General features: G+C 32.2%; 1 protein-coding gene across 1 annotated transcript in view; it reads left to right on the forward strand.

Annotated features, from left to right (window-relative positions):
• The window catches only part of LOC148277551 (xaa-Pro dipeptidase-like), a 63,908-nt gene extending 48,241 nt beyond the window's left edge, over positions 1–15,667 (forward strand). Inside the window, exons 2-4 of the mRNA XM_088232736.1 lie at positions 7,565–7,676; positions 14,575–14,737; positions 15,662–15,667. Of these exons, the coding sequence (XP_088088862.1) occupies positions 7,660–7,676; positions 14,575–14,737; positions 15,662–15,667 (186 nt within the window). The 5' untranslated portion in view covers positions 7,565–7,659. The remainder of the gene's footprint in view (positions 1–7,564; positions 7,677–14,574; positions 14,738–15,661) is intronic.
• Positions 15,668–20,423: the final 4,756 nt, after the last annotated feature.

Raw genomic sequence — 20,423 nt, forward strand, 5'->3', positions numbered from 1 at the left:
ATCTCTATGCTCACTCATACTGTGAAAATATATCGTTTCCGTTTTAATTCGTCATCATCATCGTTCCCTTTCCGCGCCAAATGGTACATATGGCACTGTATTAGTACATATCAATTACGTATTTGTATAATATTAACACTGTCATAAAATTAATTGTATGATAAATATTCAACCATTCAAAACAACCGCATCCCTCTAAATCTTATATAATGCATACGTTCGCAGCCATCTTGAGTTTGCATCTGTTTTCTGGAATCCTAATATACAATTTATATATCACAACTAGATAAAATACAGAATAGATTCCTTAAACTTCTAGATCGTAAATCTCTTACATATTTTGACTCGTATGAAGACTCTTCTTCCTTTCACAGTTTAACTTCCCTTACTAAACGTTGAAGAATTTCTGATCTGTCTTTACTCTTCAAAAATTTAAACAATTTTATCGATAGTCCAAATCTCTTAGAGTGTATTTTAATCAATTGTCCCGTAAAGTCAACACGACAAGTTTATTTTCTTAAAATTCACTGCCCAAAAAAAATTATGTTCAAAACTCGTTTATTTATTTAGATATTTTTAATACAAAATTTTGTGACTTCAAAAAAAAACTTTTTTTAACACTGTAAAATGAAACATTTGTCAGTGTGTAATAAGTTTTTATTCCTTTAATTATGTTAATTTTATTATAATATCAAATTTTTTAATTGGTCAACTATATTATGAAAATCCCTCTCCTCCACTCCTCCACTCTATTTCCTCATCCCTTAACCTAACCTTCTTAAGAGCTTTTTTTTTTCTCATGTCTTATATAATATATTATTTTTCTCTTTACTGTGTAACATGTTCTCTCATTATATTTGTGAAAAACTGTAACTGGATGTATGTACTATTTTTTATATTTTGTATTCTTATATAACAACTGTTGTTTTTCCTTAATAAATAAATAAATAAAAAAAAGTCACATTGCGAGCACACGAAGGATGGCCGATTAATTGAGGTTAGAAGGGGCGAATTATTTTTCTTGTAACATGCCTGCTATTATGTTTTTATTTCTAAATAAATAAACAAAAAGAAATAAAAAACATTTCACAGGATATTTAAATGTCATACATTTGCTTACCATCTTCTTATGTGTTATATTTATTTTTATACTTATATGCACACTTAAACTGAACGCATGTATCTAGTACTTTGCGTACTTGTTTATTTATACAATTGATGTTGTTTTTACAAATAAAATAAATATTTTAAATGGTTTATAGACCAATGAACTGGCAAAAAACTCACCTTTGTGTAATGAGGAAATTCAATGGATTTTAATTTATTTTTTATTTATTAAATTACTATAAAACTAAGCTTTTTTATGTATCGTATTATCAGCGCTATGATTTTTTTTAAATTTTGTGATTTTGAATTTCTTCGCCTGTGAAGTCACAAGTTCTCTTTGGTTAGGTCTGCTGATTGGTGGGTTGGTTTTCCTTAATCCGGAAATATATCACAACACTTTACAAATGTTTATTCGGAATAACTAGTAATGTCGTTTGCAGTAGTTCATTTTTGTTGAAATAAGATTTTTTACTACATATTCGATAAACTTCGCCATACAATTCAATGCTCTTATTTTTTGACAAGAAAACGTTTTTTATATTTCATTTATTTATTTTACAGAAACAAACAGTCAACAATGGTATAATAACATAAAAAAGATACGGTTTGATGACAGACCAGCGAAGTTTCTAAATAAAAATCATACATATTACATTGTGGTACAACAAAAGGGTGTGTTTATGTGTATTTGTATGAGAGTAAGTGTATAGGTGTGTTTGTGTATATGTGAGAGTAAGTGTTCAGGTGTGTGTAAGTGTGAGCATCATTAAATAGCAAATGGGATCGTATCGCAGCCAGAAAGAATAAATAAATTAAGGGGAGTGTCAAATATATTAATAGATGAAAAAAAAGCATTGGATTTAAAATGGCATTGTGTAATATGGTCAAAAAGTACCTTCAAGATGATGGGGAGTTGCTTTTAGCGATTAGTCCGCCAAATTACTTATGCCTTGTACTTGAAGATTCAAATAAATAAATCAAATAAATAAACTCATATTTGCCAAAAAAAAGTAGCAAAAGATATTGCTTTCTTTCAACATACGTATATTGTAAATGATACTGTTTTGACTAGATTACACAATGCCACATCATTTTGGAATTGACTCAGCATAATTTATTATTGATCACATTTAATTCTATCAAATTAATAGTAGTGCGTGCACAAACATAGTCGGTAATAAAAAATTAACTAAATATATTTATTTCTTCAAAAACGTATCGATACTGTTTTGACAATATTGCGCAATTTCACATCATTCTGAGATTGACTCAGTATTGTTTATTATCGATCTGATGTAATTCTATCAATTTAATCTGCAATTTTAATGTGTGGGTTGGGTAAACTTTCTTATATTCGAGAGGCCGAATCTGCACATAATCACATCACAATCTGAATACTTAATTTTGAATTTAAATTACATGAACATAAGTACAACCAGTGGAAAATATTTGTTTGTCGTTTGGCCTTATTTCCTTCCGCTAACTTTTTTGGTACTTGTGTCATCTAGTAAAATTTTAATCATCTACTCATATGAGTCACCATATTGTTATTTATTTTTAACTCTTTTGTGGCTATGGTGTCACATGAGTCTACATAAAATACAAAAATTATATCACTCTATTTTTAAAAAAATAATCAAGTCGTATTTTGCTTTAACGGGCCTAAATTCATTTATTATTTTTACAAGTTATGAAAAATAGATTATTAAACAGTATAAAGTACTAGTGGACCCGACAGACGTTGTCCTGTCCGATAAAATACTTTTCATTGATAAGTAGGTACCTAGGTACCAGTGGCGAGCGGTGAGTTTTTAAATTGGTAAGCTATGAAAATTCTGATAAAATGTCCATAGCGGTAGTATGGCATATAAAAAACAAGTCTATTTTATATTTAATAAATAATTCCTAACAAATGGCTCCAGCGGCTAATAGTTTCAGTAAAAATATTTTCTAATGTAGCACAAACTAAAATATCAATTCGTTTCGATTAAAATATCAATATATTAATAATTTTAAAGCAAATTTACTTTCAAACCACCGAAACATAAGTATGATCAATTACTGTCAATTACTTACTTATTATTGTAACTTTCGTGTTAAGACATACAAAATATATTCGTTATCTCTTTCTCGCAGATAACGAGTGCGTATATTGTCACCTCCCTTAGACTGTCGTAAGTCAAATTGATGTATTTTAAAGAATACTAGCCCTTATGAAAAAGTATTGAAAGACTAAATTGCATTAATTAAAGCTGCAAGATTTTACTGTAATCGCAAGTGTAATTTTTCGAACGAGATTCTAAAGTTTTAGGTTAAAGACGTATTTGAATTAGTGATTTTAAAGTGAGCAGAGTGATCTCGTGTAATCCAGTAGTAATAATTTTGGCCAATAGAGGCGCAACTGGTCGCTGTATGGAATAAAGGAATATATAAATTTACTTACCCAAGAAAAGTAATATATTTTTTTGGTGATGTGTTTTTTCCCTAATAATACTACCGTATTATAAAACATTACTAACGATGTCAAAAAAATATGGTAAGCTGCATGTAATCGATTATAAGGAGCATTCGCCCCTGCTAGGTACTTGTTTGTGATTAAATTCCAAAATGAATTTAAGTAGGTACCTACGTACTTGTTTATGGTTGATTTTCAAAACATAAAATAAATATGTTTTCAAATATGTCATTCTTTTTGCAAACGTCAAACTCCGGTATTCTCACAGAGGGGTGTACTTATGTTGGAATACGATTTTTAAAAATGTATTGAATTTAATATTATTTAAGTACAACCAAAAACCCAGTAAAAATAAATAAATGCGTAGAAATAATAAGAAATTTAAGGAAAGAATCTGATTGAAATCCACAAAAAACAAAATGCTGTTTGTAAACATTCAAAAACAAACTTTTTTATGCACAAAAAAACAACATCTTTTCGTTTTTTTATAAATGCATTCACCTCGAATGCAACCCTGGTAGATCGATTAATAAAAGATTTATGCTCCTTACTTCTTTTTTACATATTAGATTGAAAATGTTTATATCTACGAACACGCACAGCGCAAAGATCTACATTTCTCTGAAAACCGCACGTAAATCGGTTAAGCCGTTTAGGGGGAGTTCAGTGACATCACACGTACAGAGAAATTATAAATATAAAGATAAATGTATATAATAGTATCCATCTCCTCCTCCCAAAAACTCTGCGACCTTGAATATTTCAATAATGCGGTTATAATTGGCGATTCAGTCGGAGGTCTTCAAGCCACTGTAAGATAAGTTAAATACATAGGTACTTCGCATGTATGGGCATAAAAATCAGTATTCTAAAACCCCATGTATTGTGTGACACTTCATGCTTTGATGCCCAAAATCCCTTGACTCTGTCAAACAAAGTCATCGAAAGGGTCGAGAGTTTCAAATATCTGGGCTGGTATTCCAAACGCTCTCGTGGTCGTGTTATCTCGTGTAGGGTCAAAGCACAAGTCAATGACCACTCCCCAGTAAATGACCATTGGTTAATAAAACACAATATAATAAGAATTGCGACATGTGTTCAGTCAAAAAACTTTTGACACTAGAAACTATGACAAAAGCAGTAGGCGGATACATCTTTTGGTCAGAAACAAATCTATCAGTTTCGAACTGTGAGTTGTCAAAAGATAATAGTGCGTCTTCCCGTTATTGTTCTGAGATTGATAGTGTTTTTGTAAGGAAAGGTGTGGTAAGTGTTTTATTTGATGCTATTTCTTATGCAATTCTTTGAATATATCCATATTCTAATGTGTTAGGGTGTTTTATAATGTTATGATGTAACTAAATCTGAGTATTATTTTTACTGGAGTAGTAGTGGTCATTCACTGGTGATTCTGCTATTTTTTTAGAGTAATATTAATTATAATTGTAATAAATGTGTTTTTTATTGTTTTTTTTTATTTTGTACGCTTAAATAATGTAATTTTTACCCTTAATGTGGATTTCACTACAAGCTGAACCTTAAACGGTCATTCATTGGTGCTTTGACCCTATTTACATACAAAATACTTTAGAAAAACAGTTTTCTCGTGCCACGAGAGTGGTTCAGAATGGCACCCCTGGGAGTATATGTTTCGGAAAATGGCAGCTTTCAAAAAGGCCTGGGAATGCGGCTAGAAATAGCAGGCCCCACATTCACCAGTATGAAAGCTGTCTGGAGATCGGATATTTCCTCAGTGAAAAATGCCGCTTATATAACGCCTGCATAACACCTATTCTCTACGGATGCAAATCGTGGCACCTCACTAGGGCCCGAAACAACAAACTTTTTTCAACGAGTTGTGAGAATAGGCGTCTTATAAGAATTTTGGGTGTGCGGCGTTTGACTTTGTAAGGAATGAAGTAATAAGAGGAGGGACGCAGCAAGCTCTGATGACAACTATCATCAAGCGGAGGCGATACGGTTGGCTTAGCCATGTGCCGCGGATGCCTCCTAAGAGCCTTAACCACGCTTGCCTACTTTACAAGGCGACAGATTATTGACATCCTGGACGTCCACTGCTGACTGTTAGAACCAGACTTGGGAGAATGCTCAGGTGCTGGCATCCGACAGAGAATATGTTATTTTTTTTATTTTTAAATACCTGTTCTTATACCATGTATACTTTTTACCAATTTAAAAAAAATGTGTACGTGAATTTTATTAATGACATTAAAATCGGAAAATGACGGGTTAGATCCATTATGAAGTTCAAATTGTTTTTCTACGTGTTATTATTCTTATTATTTTTAATTATAGCAAATATTTACCGTCAATCAATGTGATATATTTATTATCGTATTGTTTAGTGATAACAAAATATATCGTTATAATATATTATAAAATATGTTATATTTTATTTGGGGACCGCGAGGAAGAAAGATACTTTAATTCTCGGTAAAAAATAAAAATAATTGCAAGCGTACCATCAAATGTGATATTTATGCAAAATAAAAATACACCAAGAACAAGAGGTTTCCTCTTTTTTGATGTGGCGTTCGTTACGTTTTCTTCATGTGTACTTATGTATTTATTTTGTAAATAAAGGGTAATTTATTAAACATATAAAATAAATCTAATAAAAAAGGATAACAAAAAAAATCATTTATGGGAAGATTACGAAATGTAATAGATTTAAAAAGTAGTATATCTTATACAATGATAAATAAAATTAATTACGATTTGGAAAATATATCAAAATGGTCAAAAGTAAATAAATTGAAATTAAATATATCAAAAACAAAATATATGAATATTGGGAAAAAAATAATAACCCAGGGTTACAAAATCAATATTGATAATATGAATATAAATTATGTGGACGAAATAAAGTATCTCGGGGTCTACTTGGATAGATATTTAAATTTTAAAAAACATACTCAACATGCAACAAAAACATTTAAAAAAAAAATTCATTTATGGGAAGATTACGAAATGTAATAGATTTAAAAAGTAGTATTCTTATATATAAAACAATAATATGTCAACACATAAATTACTGTTCTTCCATTATTTTTTTATGTAATTAAGGAGAAATTCAAAATATACAAATTCTTCAAAATAAGGCAATGAGGATTATACTAAAAAAATATATATATTCTAATGTAGAAATAATGCACAAAGAAATTGGCTTGCTCACAGTTACAACAAATTAAATATAATGTAGCAATTTTTATACATAAAATAATTAGAAGATGAATAAAATAAAAACAATACTAAAATTTAACTAATAATGTCATACATATGAAACAAGGGGTAAAAATAAGATAAGATTACCAATGAGGAAAAAAACAGAATCTCAAAACTCATTGTACAAGGGATTGAAGCTGTACAACGAGTTACCTGAAGAAATAAAGGAAATAGAAAAAATTTAAATATTTAAAATTAATTTGAAAAAATATGTAATTGAGAAATGTTGATAAAAAAATTGTATTATTATTAAAAGTTTATATTAGTTCTTAAGATATTATGAACTAACTTAATAAAGCATAAATAAATAATATCTTGTTTCCTCTGCATTCATGCATCTTCTAATGCACGCGCGCCGATTATTCCGACTTCTGACATGTTCATATTCAAGAATTTGTTAGATTTGGTCACGCCATGTCTTTCTCGGTCTTCCTCTATTTTAACGTCCATTAACACTAGCGTCGTAAATATTTTTTGCCGTTCTTTCGCTGTCCATTTGCTCTACATGTTTCTTTGAACCTTTGCATTACAATTTAATGCGCTAATTTTTACCGCGCACAAGAAAAAAAAATGGAGTCAATTTCCCGTAGGGCTGAAATTCTTCATTAAACAATTATTAATCTTATCAAAATGGTCATATTTTTCCTGTTTCGATGTTCCCCATAGTCCCGTAAGTTTGATCGAATCTGCGTAAATGGTGTGCGGTGATTTAGATAAACGCTTATCTACAATATTTATAGATTTTTTTCATTCTAGCGAGCGTGGTAACAACAGCTGGTGTCTCTTCTCAGTGAAGTGCCGTCACAAGTGCAACTGCAGCAGTACCTACTGAATACGCACTAACGCAAAAGATGGCGGCTAATGGAAGGTAAACAAACAACATAAACAAAATAACACAATTATATATATAATTTCTTATAATATTTCCAATGAGCTTTTAAAAAAAACTCATTTAGGGTCAAGCGTATAATTATATTTATTTTTAGACGTATTTACGCATTTAACGAATTATTGTCAAGAAAAGCGGAATATAACTTACGATGTATTATAAATTGAGAACTCAACAAATCAAAACATTTATAGCTTTAAAGAAATTCTAAGCTAAAAAAATACGTACCCATTTTCTGGATCAACTAAAAAAATATTATTTATTCGATGTACTTCTGTAAAAAGACCCTTTTTAATTCATACATCATGTTCTTATACAGGGTGCTCTTTAAACCCTGTCACATCCGAAACCCTAATGATCAGTATGGGCATGAAGACATATTAGCATATTTAAAAAAAATATTTAGAACCAAGAAAATTTTTTGATATTTCACTTTTAAAATTTTTTTTCGTTCTAAAAAAATAATTTAATGTGCCAATATGTCTTCTTGCTCATACTGATCATCGTGGTTTCGGATGTGACAGGGTTTAATGAACACCCTGTATTTCGAAATGAGGAAATTCAGTGTTTTTTATTTGTTAATATACTATAAACGTAAGCATAGTTAAAATAAAAATATGTATTGTATTATCAGCGCTATCGTTTTTTTAAGTTTTGTATTTCTGAAATTAATCAGCGTGTGACGTCTCAAGTTCTCTTCCGCTTCTTCTTGGTTAGTTCTGCGATTGGTCCGTCCGTTGACGATGAAATCTTCCACAACTCTCGTATTATTGGTTGATTCATATGAACTAGTGATGCCGTTCAAAGTAGTTCGTTTTAATAAAATATTTTTTCGTAAATTTTCAGGGAACTTCGCCTTATAATTTAATACCCTAATTTTTACCGCGCATAATTTATTTTTTTTAAGGGGAAAAGAGAAAATTAATATAAGCGTTCTTATAATTTACCCAAATATTAAAATTTTTCCGGCCATTTCCAACGAGTTGTAAATAACTCACTATTAGAAAATGGAAATCAAGTTAGGGTAGAGTGGGGTTCAAACCACGGACCCCTGATCCGTGAGTCCGCAACACTAGCCACGGGACCACAATCGAACATACGAATCTAAATGTTGGTTTGTGAATAGGTCCTAACTGTACCGGCGGATGTCTCTATTTAAGGCGGGCTTGATGTTACTGTGCATTGAATCAAAATTTTTATTAGAGAGAGTGAGAAGAGCTAAAAAGCATCATCTTTGTTTTAAAATATATGTAACTCTGTACGCACTAAATTTTGTTTCGTTCCTGTTAAGAGATTTCTTGGTAGATCATGATAAACGTCACTAGAGAATTTGTTTAAAAGGGTTTGCACATACTCAAAATAGTTTTACAATATTGTATCAGTTTCATTTAAGCATATCACATTAGAGCCATTAATGAAAGCATAAAAAGTCTCACTAAGAGTAGCCAACAAAACGCCTTACTCCACAGATAGACTTTTTACAGAATTTCCAGTACTAAACAAAAGGCAAATATACATAAAGACACTTTCATCAAAAACCTGACAGGCATAATGACGGACAACAAATTTACGACACTGGGCATTGAGCAAAGACAAAAAACAATACTTCTGCTCACAAAGAAAAAAAAAGCTACACATTTTTTTAAGTATGGACATATCGGTAAGCAAAATAAAAAACAATGTTTTCAAAACTCTAGTCCATAAATGGATTACTAAAAAGACTAGACAGGAAGCTGAGGAATATGTTTCATATATCAGAATATAATTTTAATTTCTTGAAATTTCTTTCTCATTTTATGAATGTAGGTATGTTTTAGAATCTATTTTTATATTTCTTTTGAATTTTTACACAACAATTGATGTGAAAGTATTTACTATTATGTATAAAATAAATAATACATTGACACTCCGGAACGTGCCTGTGGGCCAGTAGAGTGGCTACATCCATAAATAAAAAGGAAATTATACTGAATGTACATATATACCTATTGTATATACATTTTCTTTTGTAAACTATATTTTTGTATTATATATTGGATTAAATAAATAAATTTTTAAAAAAATGTATAAATTAATAAATATCCCGGAATTTCTTGGTACATTTAACTTGGCCTTGTTAAAAGCGAACACCAATCAATTGTAGACATTCTTTTTTATTAATTTTCCACTTTGATATTTTTGGACCCCGCTGTGATTACTACATTGTCGTTTTACTGTTTTTTTTCTAAAAAGGCTGAGTGATTTTGAAAACAGTTTTTACTGATCCACAACCCAACGACAAAAATTTAATCTCTTGTTCGGTTTTGATCAAAATACTATGATAAACTCGAGTTGCAATTTGAGAATTTACTTTTCCGAGATAACATTGTGTTTTATCTATTATATATAATTAATATTTTGTAGTGCTGAAAATATCACATTAATAAATGTGGATTTTAAAACAAACACAAATAAAAAAATATATTAGCAAACATAATTTATCAGCTACACGGGTCTTTTCGCGTTTTTTAAATGATTATTTTTAAATAAGCAAAACATTACGATGGTAACGATATTATTTTCTGTGCTGCGTCGGATTAATTTTCTACGAAGTTTAAAATAAGCATATATTGAAATACCTGACAACTAAACTGCGTGTATTACGTTACCGCGCTATATTTATACGCAATGTTTGTTAGAAGCGCACTTGGCGAGCATGACATTTGACGTCAAAATGACGTAACCCGGTTTGGATGTGCTCGTTTTTAAACCCGAAAATTATAAATGAAATCTAGTTTTTCATAAATTGATAGTTATATTATCAGGATCGTTAAAATCCGCTCTTAAAATTTATATGTTTTTAACGTTATTTCCGAGTTGTGAAAATTTATATTAAGTTTCTCGAGTCAAGTTTGATTTTGTTACAGTTAAATATGCCTAAAAATATTTATTATTATTATTAACTATTGTTATTCCTCGTTCAGAATTGCACGCAAACCTGTAAAGCCAAATATGTACTACATTAAACAAATGACCTACCATTACCTCTTTAAAAAAATATTTTTGTAACTTAACTGATATATTTGTAATGTTATATAACAGAGAATTTAGCTGGCCTGATGAAGTCTAAACGTCTGAAAGTTGTTAAAAGTGGAGAGTTTGAACTAAATGCATTGAAATCGTAATAGTATGAAATTGAAATTGGCAAAAATGGTAATTGTGCTGGTCCTGATTCAGTTTCTGCAAAATCGTTTAAATATATACATATTAAAAAAAATAAAATATTCATATAAATATACATATTACAAAATTTTTTTAAAATACTGTATCCCCAACTCTATGAGACCAAGAGCCCTGGATTGGTTGGGATACAACACAATGGAAAGTGAAAGCATGCATATTATTGAAAAATACTAAAAATAAAAATACTAAATAGACATAACTTTTAATAAACATTTAGACAACACGCTCGATGATATATAAATCTATGTAATGTCTCGTGGCAGTCTCCTGCAATTAAAGCAATATTGAACATATTTTATCAATGTCTTCAATTGTATTTACTAATTATCAATCCGAAAAGATACCCCACAACTAATTGCGGTCGACATTTATACATCTACCGAAAATAATAAGTCATTGTAAGACTTATAAGTTTAAATGAAAAATTTAATGTATCAAGGATATGTTAAAAGCAAAATCAGTTTGGAGAACTGGAGACAAAACAACAATACAAAGATTATGAAGGCAACAAAACAAAATAATTTAAATCACACATAATCTAAACTACTTTACGCGAACTGTATAAAAACGTAAAACACCTAGACATAGATAGCTTTAGAAAACTAGAAACACTTAAGCTAATCCACAAAATAACACAAGACCACATTAAAGACGATGACATCTTGCTGACAAGAGTAATTGACATACACAACTATAACACGAGAAGATCTCAACACTAACACACACAAAGAGCCAAAACAAGAATAGGCCTATCCCGACTTATTAACGATGGACTAAAAATGTACAATGACTTATCGCAATTTTAAAACAGCGACTTTACAGAAATTCAAAAATGAACCAAAAATTATGATAAAAACCAACAAACTTGCTCGAAGATGGATGGTATAAACATGAAGGTTTCTTTATTAAATAGTGAATAAAAATTTAAAATAGTAATTTCCTCAAAATACTCATAAATATTTAAATAAACGATGGGATGAAAATATGAGCAATTTACGAGTGGTTTGTCTGCAGTCTGCAAGTGAAACGTCAACGTTGTCGAGGCCGTTGAGGGTCCGTAAACCCGTAAACATTTGTTTCGTAGATTATAAAAAGCTTTTGATCGAGCAAAACAGATGAGAGAAGAATTACGATAATATAGTTAATTTCATCCCCTTTATTTGAATAGTTTGTTTGTTTAACATTTGCAAAATATGCTAAATAGGTACGTTATTTTATAAATGCATTAGTCGACCTTCACACAGTTATATCGATCTACTTTTGTATACGCACAGATTGCACTTTATTATTATTAATAGTTGCTTCGGTTGCTTGTAATTGTTTATAAAGTTTATTGAAACAGTCGTCATTTGTGTTTGTCATATACTCCTACATACAATCACAATGCTGATTGTACATATACAATTGCAGCTATTTAAGAATTTAATCTTAGCGAAAATTATTTTTTTAATTAATTAATTTCATAAAAGGTACATGTTTAAAAAAAAATTCTATACCTATCTACTTTTACACAACTAGTAAATGTTATCACTGTAATTCCAAAAAAAGAGACTAACTCTTGTGCCTGGAGAGTGACTTACACTATTGTAGTTGTTTATTTAAGAGAGTTTATACAATTTTTAATACGAGTACATGAGAAAAAAAAAACATAGGATATGTAAAGAAAAATCATAAAACAATAATACATTCATACTAATTAAAATTTAATGTAGTTTTTACACGTGTTCAAAAAATTTCTTTACATTTAATTAAAATTTATTTATTGATATATTATTTTTAATAGTTTTTAGTTCATTGGGAAGATTATATGGTCAAACATACAGAAAACAAAATTACTTTTTTAAAAACATTTATGCAAATGAAAGGTTTTTATTAGTTCACGAGATCTTTATGAACTAGCTAAATAAAGCAACAATAAAACGCAATCACGAAGAATAGGAAAATAATATAGATAGAGAAAAAAGTTATGACAAAATGTTAAACGATCTCAAGACAATCTTCTGCTTTCGGTGCCTTGTCGGGTCCGACGTTGGCGATCACTGCTGCGAATGAATTTCTGTGCCGCACTATTTTCATATTCCGCAGCCAGGACGACTGCGTACTGGTGTACTCGCTGTAGTGATTCCTGAGAAAATATGACCAGAGTGGTTTTCCTTTGCCTTCTCTGGTGATTTTTTCTGTCGGGGTTACCTTTCCTTAGCTGGTCGATCCTGGTTTGGAGGCGCCAGAAACTCGCCTTTCATCCTCTCGTTATCTGCTGTGATCACTCCGTTTCGAGTGTGATCCCATTGCCTAGGGTTCACGACGTGAACGCCGATGAGTTGGACTGGTCAGTAGTGTTGCCGGTGGAATGCAACTGGGCGTTCGCAGCATTTTATAGAATCACACCCTCCAGCAAGACGTGACTCACTGCGACCCTACTGACAGTTTGAATTCCCTTAAGACAGTGTTTGGTATAATTCAGTAAATTTTGAAATTATGACAGCCTTTCACCGAATAGTTTTTTCAGTTCCTGCCTTTCGTTGCCAATACGATATATTCAAGATACTGATGCATAGTTTGTACTATGCTGATCACTCATTACTCATCATGGAACAGCACTCAGAGTAATAATTCGCATTCGTGTATCGGACGGTTTCGGTTGTTTGCGCTTGCAATTCTCGACTTGAGTACTCACGGCTCGTTGTATTGCTGTAAACTGTAACTTCGTGGTTGATAATCATAGAATGGTTTTTGTCCGTATGGGCAACTCGTCGGCGGCGATTAGTCAGGGGCGCATTATTAATCTAAGGAACACCACGTCATCATTCTCTCATCATCTCAACCTTCGGTTTAAAGTACTTAATTTCTTGCTAAATATGCAGTCTCCTAATGGACTGAGTTCATCCTTAGATCACCCTATAGCAAATCTAAGCATTCAATTATGTTAACAAATTACAACAGGGATGGAGAATACCTTAAATAAGGGAAAATGGAGGTCTAGGCATTTACAGGGCTTATGACCTGTCATTGGCTGGTTTGAGTGGCCACTTTACACACTGTGTAACATTTACCATTTTGCCTATGTTTGAACCATATTTCTTCAATTCTTCCATTTGTTGATTTTAGTGAAGTTAAAGAGCTGAAACCTTTATTGTTGCGAAGAGATTCATCTGACTGAATTATTTCACATATTAGGCAACGCCTGAAAACCATTTTTCAATTTTTAAACTTCTTCTTGGACCAGTTGGTTTCATTACAATATTTGAGTTTGTCCAAATGTTCGAAGACAAAATACTGGATTTCACCCCCTCGGGAGTCATTAAGATAAACAAATTACAACAGGGATGGATAATACCTTAAATAAGGAAATATAGAGGTCTAGGCATTTACAGGGCTTATGACCTGTCATTGGCTGGTCTAAGTGGTTAAGTTAATTTGTTAATCTTAATGACTCCCGAGGGGGTGAAATCGTCTTTTGTCTACGAACATTTGGACAAACTCAAATATTGTAATTCGATTATGGACTTTTGCATACTGAATTTCACTTGACCCACTTGCTAAATATGAATATGGAGTCTCTTAATAGAATTAGTTCATCTTTAGATCATCTCAAAACCAAATCTAAGTATTAAATTATAAATTATGTATTTATGGATGACCTGATTTGTTTTAGCTCTTGGTCTATGGGTCCCGGGACCCTGGATGTCCCCTTGGAGTTATTCGCCTTAAACAGGAAGCGCTTGGCCTCTCAGCTGCCTTCCGACACAATAGCCCTTCTCCAGGGAGGAGATGCTCTCAACTTGTACGATACAGATGTAGAGTACGTCTTCAGACAGGTGAGATTGTTGTACCTGTTCAAATATTTTTTGCGCCATATGATCAAATATTCATTTATTTATTTAAGAGCTAGGCAACACAGACCATTCGAACGTAGTTATGTAGAAAGCAGGCAATTTTGGAAAAAATAGATATTGGTGTTATCGGGTGCAGTAATTTCTATTTTATGTTCTGCTAAAAACAGTCAGGCCGCTTACATACGAAAATATTGTGATAATCACCTTTTGAAAATAGCGTTAATCATAAAAACGGCATTTCTCAATTTGCAGAAAACACTCACATCGCTAGAAAAATCTTACAGTATAGATGCTGATGGGAATCCTACATTAATTTAGTTCCCTTAAATAAATTGAAGTGAATGATTACAAAAGTATTTTAATTTAATAAATTCATTAATAAAAATCCGTAATAAAAAAATATGTTTTAATACATAATGTCATCTCATATATTCAAAGTTTTAATGAGGTATCATTCAGTGTTCGATCTGACTGTTTTTTGCAAAATGCATATTTAAGGTTGGGTGGTTGGTCAACCAGACTTAAAAAAAAAACAAAATTGTAAAAGTACATATTCAAATTATTTTTAATGTTATAAAAAATTTATTCAAGTGATTCTTAACAATTAAATACCCCAATATAAATATAAAATTACATTTTCAATTCATAATGACACAATATATGTACATTGGAGTTTTACTAGGGCTGGCTGTTTTCTGCAAAATGCACATATTAGGTTTTGTGGTCAGCCAGACTTTAAAAATCAGTAAAACTTGTCAAATATATAATTAATTTTTTTTTTTGTGTTACTATATAAATCAATGTATGCATTATCTCTTTTTACAAAAGTGCTATTATCTCAGTTTCACTTTTCTACGGCTGGCTGCTTTCTGCGCAACTACGTTCATTGGTTTTTCCTGAATGCAGGACTAATTTGCCTATGGGGGGGATGATTGGTCTGTTGAACAGCCTATCAAGAAAGATGGATCTCTTCCATGCTAAGGTTACCACTTTTAGGCTCTTCCTCTCCAACTGTATATCGTAATGTGTATTGGTGATTAAGTTGTCTTTGTTTTTTATAGTTTTTATGGACTACATTTTGTATATTTAAATGTTTCGTTTTAAAAATGAATTTTACCTTCCCATCAGACTACGTACCCAGGGTCCGTATTCTAATGGGAAGATAAAATTTGTCTTCAATTTCATCTACAAAGTAAAATTAAGTGTTCTGTATGAAAAATATAATATGTTTACATTTTTTTTCTACCCATAAATATGTTCAATTACAGGTTACCAACGAAGATACTTTAAATTTTCAAACAAATATATACATTAGCTTAAAATTGCTAAATATCCAAATGGTTATTAGGGCCCATATTACAATAAAAAGTTATTATTTATCTACAAAGTAAAATTAAGTTTTCTGTGATAAAAATAGATTTTTTTTTCTAAACATGTTCACTTAAAGGTTATCGACAATGTTCATACAAATATACACATTTTTATACATAAATGTCGATTTTATTTTGTACCGTCTGGATATGTACCGATGAAGAAAGCATTCATAATCGCGGCCCTGGGTCTCCTTTTACAATGAAAAGTTGACATTTATCTTCAATTTTATCTACAAAGTAAAATTAAGTTTTCTGTATGAAAAGCAGAATATGCGCAATTTTTTTCTTTTGAACATGTTCAATTATATGTTACCGACGAAGATACTTGAAATGTTTATGCAAATATACTCATTTTCGTACACGAATATCGGTTTTTCTTTATAGATAGTCGACTATAACTCTGCTAACTTTCCATTGTTATCGGGGCCCTGGAGAGCTCAATGAAAAACAAGACAGGTTGCTTAGCTACAACTGGTTTTATTGTTTCGCTGCGAGTACTTTGTCGGGGATTTGTCCGAGTCGCCTGTTTTCATTCAAATGAAATATTGTCGTATGTTTTTGAGAAACTATAGAAAACAATGATCATACTAACGATGCGGGTATATTATTAGTATACAAACGAAATTGGTACAAAGGAAAATGCGTGGCGGCAAATAAATGACTACCGGTTGCCATATCGGATGTTGTGGACGACAGTCTTCCGTCATGTATTTCCGTTACCATTATTTTAAAAAGCCCGGCATCCGAATTCGGATCGGAACGTAGACATAGGCCCATTTAACGCGTATCATTCAAATCCACACCGCACGTTAAAATTAGGCTAGATTGACATTTATTGTATTCTTCTTACGGTGCCTTATCAGGTCCCCCCGACGTTGGTGATCACCACAGCTAAAGCATCTCGGTCCTGCGCTACTCCGAGGCCAGGACAACTGCTTGTTGGACGTACTCGCCATAGTGATTCCTGGAAAAAGAGGGCTAGAGTGGTTTCCCGTTGCCTTCTCTGGTGGATTTTTCTGTCTGGGTTACTTTCCCTTAGCTAATTGGTTCTGGTTTGAAGGCGCCAGAAACTCGCCTTTCATCCTCTCGCTATCTGCTGTGATCACACCGTTATGAGTGTGAATCCATTGCCCGGGGTTCGCGACGTGGACGCTAACGAGTTGGACTAGTCAGTAGTGTTGCCGGTGGAATGCAACTGGGCATTCGCAGCATTTTATAGAATCACACCTTCCAGCAAGATGTGACTCACTACGACCCTACTGACGGTTCGAACGTATTCGAATTGTATTATTGTATTTATTTAAAATTTATTTAGCGGCTGGTAAAAACCCTGCAAAAGAAAATTGCGTGAAGATTAGCTGGCCTCGTGGTGTACTGGATATTGTTTCTTCTTTCTGTGCCTATTTGGATCCCCCCGACGCTGACGTTGGCGATCACTGCACTGCAAGCGTTTCTGTGCCGCGCTGCTTTTATATTCCGCAGCTAGGACGACTGCTTACTAATGTACGCGCTGTAGGTATTCCTGGGAAAATATGACCAGAGTGGTTTCCCGTTGCTTTCTCTGGTAGATTTTTCTGTCGGGGTTACTTTCCCTTACCTGGTCGATTCTGGTTTGGAGGCGCCAGAAACTCGGCTTTTATTCTCTCGTTATCCGCTGTGATCACACCGTTATGAGTGTGATCCCATTGCCCAGGGTTCGCGACGTGGACGCTAACGAGTTGGACTAGTCAGTAGTGCTGCCGGTGGAATGCAACTTGGCGTTCGCAGCATTTTATAGAATCCTCCAGCAAGATGTGACTCACTGCGACCCTACTTTGAAGCCGGTTATTGTTTGCCCGGCATTAAATAAATAAACATAATAAAAAATAATTCTGTATCAATAAATATTCCCAAATTACTCCAAAGGATGCCTTTCTACGGTAGATTAAAAGCACTAGGACTCACATCATTTGAAGAACGACGGAAGAGATGGGACTTGATCGAAAATTATAAGATAATTAATAATTACTATGACTGCCCCCAGCATAAGATGTATCAATTAAATCCGAACAGAGATTTATGGGGTTATAAGTTGAAGCTCCATCGTCCCCAATTCCACCTCAATCCCAAGAAAAACTTCATTTCTAGCTGGGTACTTTCAGACTTGAATAAATTACCAAGTCTAGTTTTCCATTCCATTTCGGTGAACCAGTTCAAAAACCCTTTGGATGCTTTTTTGAAGGAGGAAGAACTCAGACAAAAGCAGTACACGAGATATAGGCTCATCAGCAAAAGCTGCCTGCCTATAATAAATAATTATAATAAAAATAATAATTTCTCCGACCCGATATTTTATCGTGCCGTGTAGATTTTTAGCGTGATGTGAAATGAGCTACACGCGGTCGATTTAGTAGGATCGTAAAAATCCACACGCCACAACGCCCATATCAATAAAGGCTGCGGCTCTTTTACTTCACAAAAGTCAACGGTTGGAAGAGTTGAAATGTAAGTGTTCAAAAATAGGGAGAATGGGGAATGTTATCAGTGTGTAAAGTGGCGACTTAAACTTTTAAAATAGGTTTCCCTAGTGAGGACCTTAAACTAATTTTATACACAAAATATTTTATACAGTATATTAATTACTAATTTTTTTTAAAAACCCATCAATGACAGGTCATTAGCCCTGTAGATCTTCTCATCATATTATTTTATTTTTTCAAATAGTTTCATTAGAATTGTGATATTCGCGCTTGGTGTCAGACAGAAATATTTTATGAAGGCAGTGGTGATCATTCATACTAACAGAGATGCACACTCATCTGTTTCTCATCATTATGAGAATCAGAGTTCCAACATCGATCTGATTTCCCGACAAATGGTTAGAACTTCTTTGGCACAAAAACAATAATTCTTACCGATACAAAACCGTGGAAATGCTGTAAGATCCTCAAGATTAAGAGGTTACTGATTGCATTTCTCAATGAAATTAGTCGCGGGAAGTCGGAGAGGTTGGTGATAGAATTATTGATACATTGATAGCTGATAGATGGCCAGCATAATATCGTCGGACCAATGCCAAAGTCGCGAATCTACATTTTCGCCAGTTTTGAGTTAAATATACCACGGAAGTTAATTTTAAACAGTGCACACGTTTCCAAAACAGTAAATTTGAAATTGTGTAACGAGTCTGAGATCTGACCACTTACCATTTCACCAATCTGACTAAAAAAAGATCTATGCAATGCCAAATTCGCTAATGTTTCTTTCGAGACTTTGGCATTGAATACATTTTACTACGCTAAAATGGCGAATGTGGAAAATTTGCGATTCCAGTGCCTCAGACTGAATGTTATCGGTAACACCCTTTTTTTTTATTCTTTATCTTTTCCCTTTTTAGTGAAAAAAATATTATCAAAATTATTAATTGTTTTGATAAATTATAATTGATGTACTTATTTAATGGTAATAAATAAAATTATAATGTTAAAAAATATATTTGAGACCCTTCACGACAACTTCACAAAAAAAAAATTCCAACAAATCTTGCAATGCCAGAATTAACAATGTGATAAAAATAAAGTCAAATAAAGTAATTTTTCAATAAATCATCTTGCGTGTTTTTGCACATTCGCGGCTTTGGCATTGACCCGACGATTATGTTCTTCTTTAAATTATTATTTTTTGTTGATTAATTTCTAAAGTTATGTATCATTTTTATGATGCAACCACTTAATTTATTTTTAAAAATTGTTTTTCACTTGTAGTTTTTACATATTTTTATTTATTGATTTGGTGTTTATTTTGTAGATCTCCATATTATCAGAGAAAAGCAAATACTTGAGTACTTATTATTTACTCAAATATTTAAACTTTCAGATCATTTCCTAAAAGTCGTGAATAAGTTATGCTGGAAAAATAGAAATCGAGTTGTGGTAGAGTGGGAGTTAGTCCACAATACTACCACGAGACCACAACCCGGTTCATTATATTAAAAACAAACACTGATCGTCTATTTTATTTTTAAAATCGTCTATTTTATTTTTAAATCCATAAAAAATTATGACAATTGAACGTAGTTATGCAGAAAGCAGCCAGCCATAGAAAAGTGAAACTGAGATGAGCACGTTTGTGAAAAAACTGAAAAATTAAATCTACACAACAGTTGGAATGTTTTTGACTTTTACAAATGATAAACAATGAATACATTAGTTTTTTTTATACTACAAACAAAAATCTTATTATGTAATTTACCAGTTTTAATGATTTTTAAAGTACCGTAAGATTTTTTTAGTGCTGTGGGTGTTTTCTGTAAATTG

Source organism: Micrasema longulum, unplaced genomic scaffold (genome assembly GCF_059751315.1).
Source record: "Micrasema longulum isolate JH-2025_06_02 unplaced genomic scaffold, ASM5975131v1 h1tg001015l, whole genome shotgun sequence".
NCBI lineage: Eukaryota > Metazoa > Arthropoda > Insecta > Trichoptera > Brachycentridae > Micrasema > Micrasema longulum.